Source organism: Chrysochloris asiatica, unplaced genomic scaffold, assembly GCF_000296735.1.
Source record: "Chrysochloris asiatica unplaced genomic scaffold, ChrAsi1.0 scaffold00008, whole genome shotgun sequence".
NCBI lineage: Eukaryota > Metazoa > Chordata > Mammalia > Afrosoricida > Chrysochloridae > Chrysochloris > Chrysochloris asiatica.
The window spans coordinates 38,882,429-38,886,129 of NW_006408526.1; the positions used below are offsets into that span (position 1 = coordinate 38,882,429).

The 3,701-nt window shown below is 37.8% G+C and overlaps 1 protein-coding gene across 1 annotated transcript; it reads right to left on the bottom strand.

The window, feature by feature from the left end:
- Positions 1-1,466: 1,466 nt before the first annotated feature.
- On the bottom strand, positions 1,467-2,414 carry LOC102836620 (olfactory receptor 6M1-like). The gene has a single exon (XM_006833999.1). It carries the CDS (start codon positions 2,412-2,414, stop codon positions 1,467-1,469), a length of 948 nt encoding a protein of 315 aa, XP_006834062.1.
- Between the last annotated feature and the right edge of the window lie 1,287 nt (positions 2,415-3,701).

Here is a 3,701-nt window from a genome sequence, read left to right on the forward strand (position 1 = left end):
GCCGTCCTTGTGGCTCAAACTGACTTTGCAGTCCAGCACATTAACCCACAGCACCACACCAGGACCCCTAAGATTCAAAGTAGGATGTAAAACATTGCCTTTGTGGACTATGTTATGCCAGTTGACCTAGATGTCTTGGGAGACTGTGTACCCAAGTCCAAAAGTCCAATGATTTAGTCCCTAAAGTTCTTGTTTATTACTAAGAAGTTTTCAGAACTTTGATTCCTGTGTATATAATATCTTTGGATGTGTTTGCAGCAATACAAATCTATACGCAGAGATAGGAACCAGGAACTCAGGAAGGAAGTGGAAAGACTATGTTACAGTGAGCAACTGCAGCCAATGCCTTGAAACAAATGTGTATAAATTGTTGAATAGAAAACTACTTTGGTCTGCAAACTACAATAAAAATAATGAAAGGAACTTGAAGTTCATATGCTATAACTTTTTGCCACTAACCAGCAGTTTGGTCTGGCACAAGAAGTTTAACTTCCGAAAACCTTGGTTTTTTTTTTTTTCATATATAAAAGGAAATAATAATAATATCAACCTCTAAAGGATGTCAAAAAAGTTAAAATAGAAATATGTGAGGGCAAGTTTAAATGTATTACTACCAAATCATAGAAACATTTATTAAACAAAAATACCAAAATTTAAGCTATTATTTCTTGAAATATTCTCCATCTAGGTCTATTCACTTCTGAAGGTGGTGTTTCCATCTCTCTAACCTTCTTCTCTGGTAGCGTAGTGGTTACAAATCGGGCTGTGAACCTCAAGGTCAACAGTTCGAAACGACCAGGTGTTCCGCAGGAGAAAGATAAGACTTTCTACTCTCGTAAAGATTTACAGCTTCGGAAACTTTGTACAGGGTCGCTATGAGTTGGAACTGACTCCACGGCACAGAACAACAACAACAACCTTTTCCCAAAGAATTCTGTACTCTTTGATTTATACCATGTCAAAATGGCACTTTTTGCATCCTTGTGTTTCTTTCAATGTTCTTTGAGTTTGGGGGAGCCAAAGTATCGGAAGGGGCACAATCACTACTGTTGGGTGGATTTCTAAGATTATCTTGGTTAAACCTACAATAATAGAATAAAAAAAGGGATTTACAAGTTACTTTCTCCACTTTACAGATAAGAAAACTAAGGTCATCCAGATAGGCTAAATGTCACCTGACCAAAAGAAGTATCAGAACTAGGCTTAAGATTCTGGTTTTCTAGCTTCATTACTGTTCCTTTAATCCATGGTATTCCATGTGTGAGGCAATCCAAAACTAAAGTTCAGAACATTATTTCTTTATGATTAAATTGCCTTTGCATGTTGACTACAACGGTTTCTCTCAGAGGTGGCAGCAATACTAATTATACTTCCACACGTATCTTAGATTTTTGTTTTTAAGACATACTGTTGTCCACACTCAAGGAATTAAAAAATAATAATTTTGAGCAAAGTTTAATAAAGCTTCAAGTTCTCTTGTGCAATAAAGACATAAGTCTGCTGATTGCTTCTCTCAAAACCTCCTTTACCTTTTCATTCCTCAAACTGTAAATGAAGGGATTCAGAAGAGGAGTCACCATCGTGATGAGGACAGCAGTTACCTTGTCAAAATTCAATGAATGGTTCTGACTGGGCCTCACATAAGTGAAGATGTTGCTTCCATAGGCAATGGAGACAACAGTGATGTGAGAAGCACAAGTGGAAAAGGCCTTCTGGCGTCCCTGGGCTGAGGGGATGCGCAAGATGGTAGAGATGATGTAGGTGTAGGACACAGTGGTGAACATCAGTGAGGTCAAGATGATTAGGGAAGATAGGAAGAAGTTTATAATTTCAATGAAATGAGTATCAATACAGGCCACATGTAGGAGAGGGGCGATGTCACAGAAGAAGTGACTAATCTCTTTATAACAGAAAGGTAATCTAGACACCACAATAGTTGGGCATAGTACTGACAGGAATGCTCCCACCCAACAGCTCAGAACCAGCCAGAGACAGACTCTACTGTTCATGATGATGGTATAGCGCAAAGGGTTACAGATGGCCACATAGCGGTCAAAGGACATAACAGCCAAGAGGATGAACTCCACTGTCCCCAAGAAAAAAAAGAAGTATGTTTGGGTGATGCAGGCAGCAAAGGATATGGTCTTCCTCTCTACTAGGAGACAGGATAACAGCTTTGGGGTAACTGAAGTAGTGTATAGAATGTCCAAAACTGACAGATTACTGAGGAAGAAGTACATTGGAGTTTGGAAGCGGTTATCAGTCCATATTAGGGAAATGACAACAATGTTTCCTGTTAGAGTAAGCATATAAATAAACAAGAGAAGCACAAAGAGGAAAATTTGAAGCTTCTGGAGAACAGGAAAGGCAGTTAGGATAAATTCAGTCACTGTGGTCTGATTCTGTATGTCCATTGCATGCAATAGTTAATGTGCAGCATGTCTCTGAAAATATTCATAAAATATAAAAAGGCAAAAATTAACTTAAATAAGCTTTAAACTCTCAATACCTGTGATATAAATAAAATAGAAAAAGCTTTATATAAGAACCAAGAGTGATTAGTTTGTAGCCCTGCTGCCAACCCTAATAAATGTGAAACCTTAGATACATGATATGACTTATTCAAACCTCAGTATTTTCACATTTAAATTTTGGGTTGAATGACATTATCTCAGTGGACCCCAACATTTAAAAAAACGATCTTATTCTAGTTACACACTGCCCTGAACTACTGTATTCTCAACCAAGTTCTGGTTTAAGAAGAGAGACACAATAAACTTGGAATCCAATCATTAGTCCTAGAAAGTAGAGAAATGGAACATTGATAAATGTTGTTATTTTTAACAACAACATTTTAACTTTTAGGGTATCTTCCAAATCAGAGAACAGAACTATGAATACTGGACAAGATATTGAGAAAAATATACTTGGATTTGTCTATTTCCTGGTGTGGCACTGTGAGTTAATCCCTTATATTTTATAGTCTTTTCAGATATTTGGAGTGGCAATTATTTTTTAAACCATAATTAATTGAGGGACCCATTACCACTACCAAAGAAGAACCAGGAGTGTAACAGGTTCTTCCTATCCGGGGCTCTTACACTGTGTGAATCTCCTAGACTGAAGAGATGTTTGAGGCCAAGACACGCGGAGATCTCCTAGAAGACACCAGGTCCACTGATGTTCAAAAGAGACAGGGATTTCCCTAAGAGCCTACAGAGAGAGGAAGCCTTCCCTTAGGGCTAGAAACTGAATTTGGATTTCTAACCTCCTAAACTGTGAGAGAATAAATTTCTGTTTGATAAAGCTCAAAGCAAAACAGCACACACACACACACACACACACACACCATAAACATCTGCCGTTGAATCAATTCTGAATCACGGTGACATTTGAGTGAAGAGTAGAACTATGCTCCGTATACTTTTCTGGGCTGTGACCTTTTGGAAGCAAATTAAATCTGACAATCTTTTGACTAGTAGCCAAGAATTAACAATTTGTGTCATCCTGGAATTCCTTTTCACTATCAGTAATGCTAAGTAAATAAATACAAACAAAACGGTAGTAGAAAACATATGCAGGTAGATGGTATTTAAAGCACTCAGCTTCATCTCTAAACACTGCTTATAAACTTTACTGTCCATATAAGTGAATTGAAGCACTGGTTTTCTTTGTGTGTTGAGTCCTGGTGTGGCGATGTG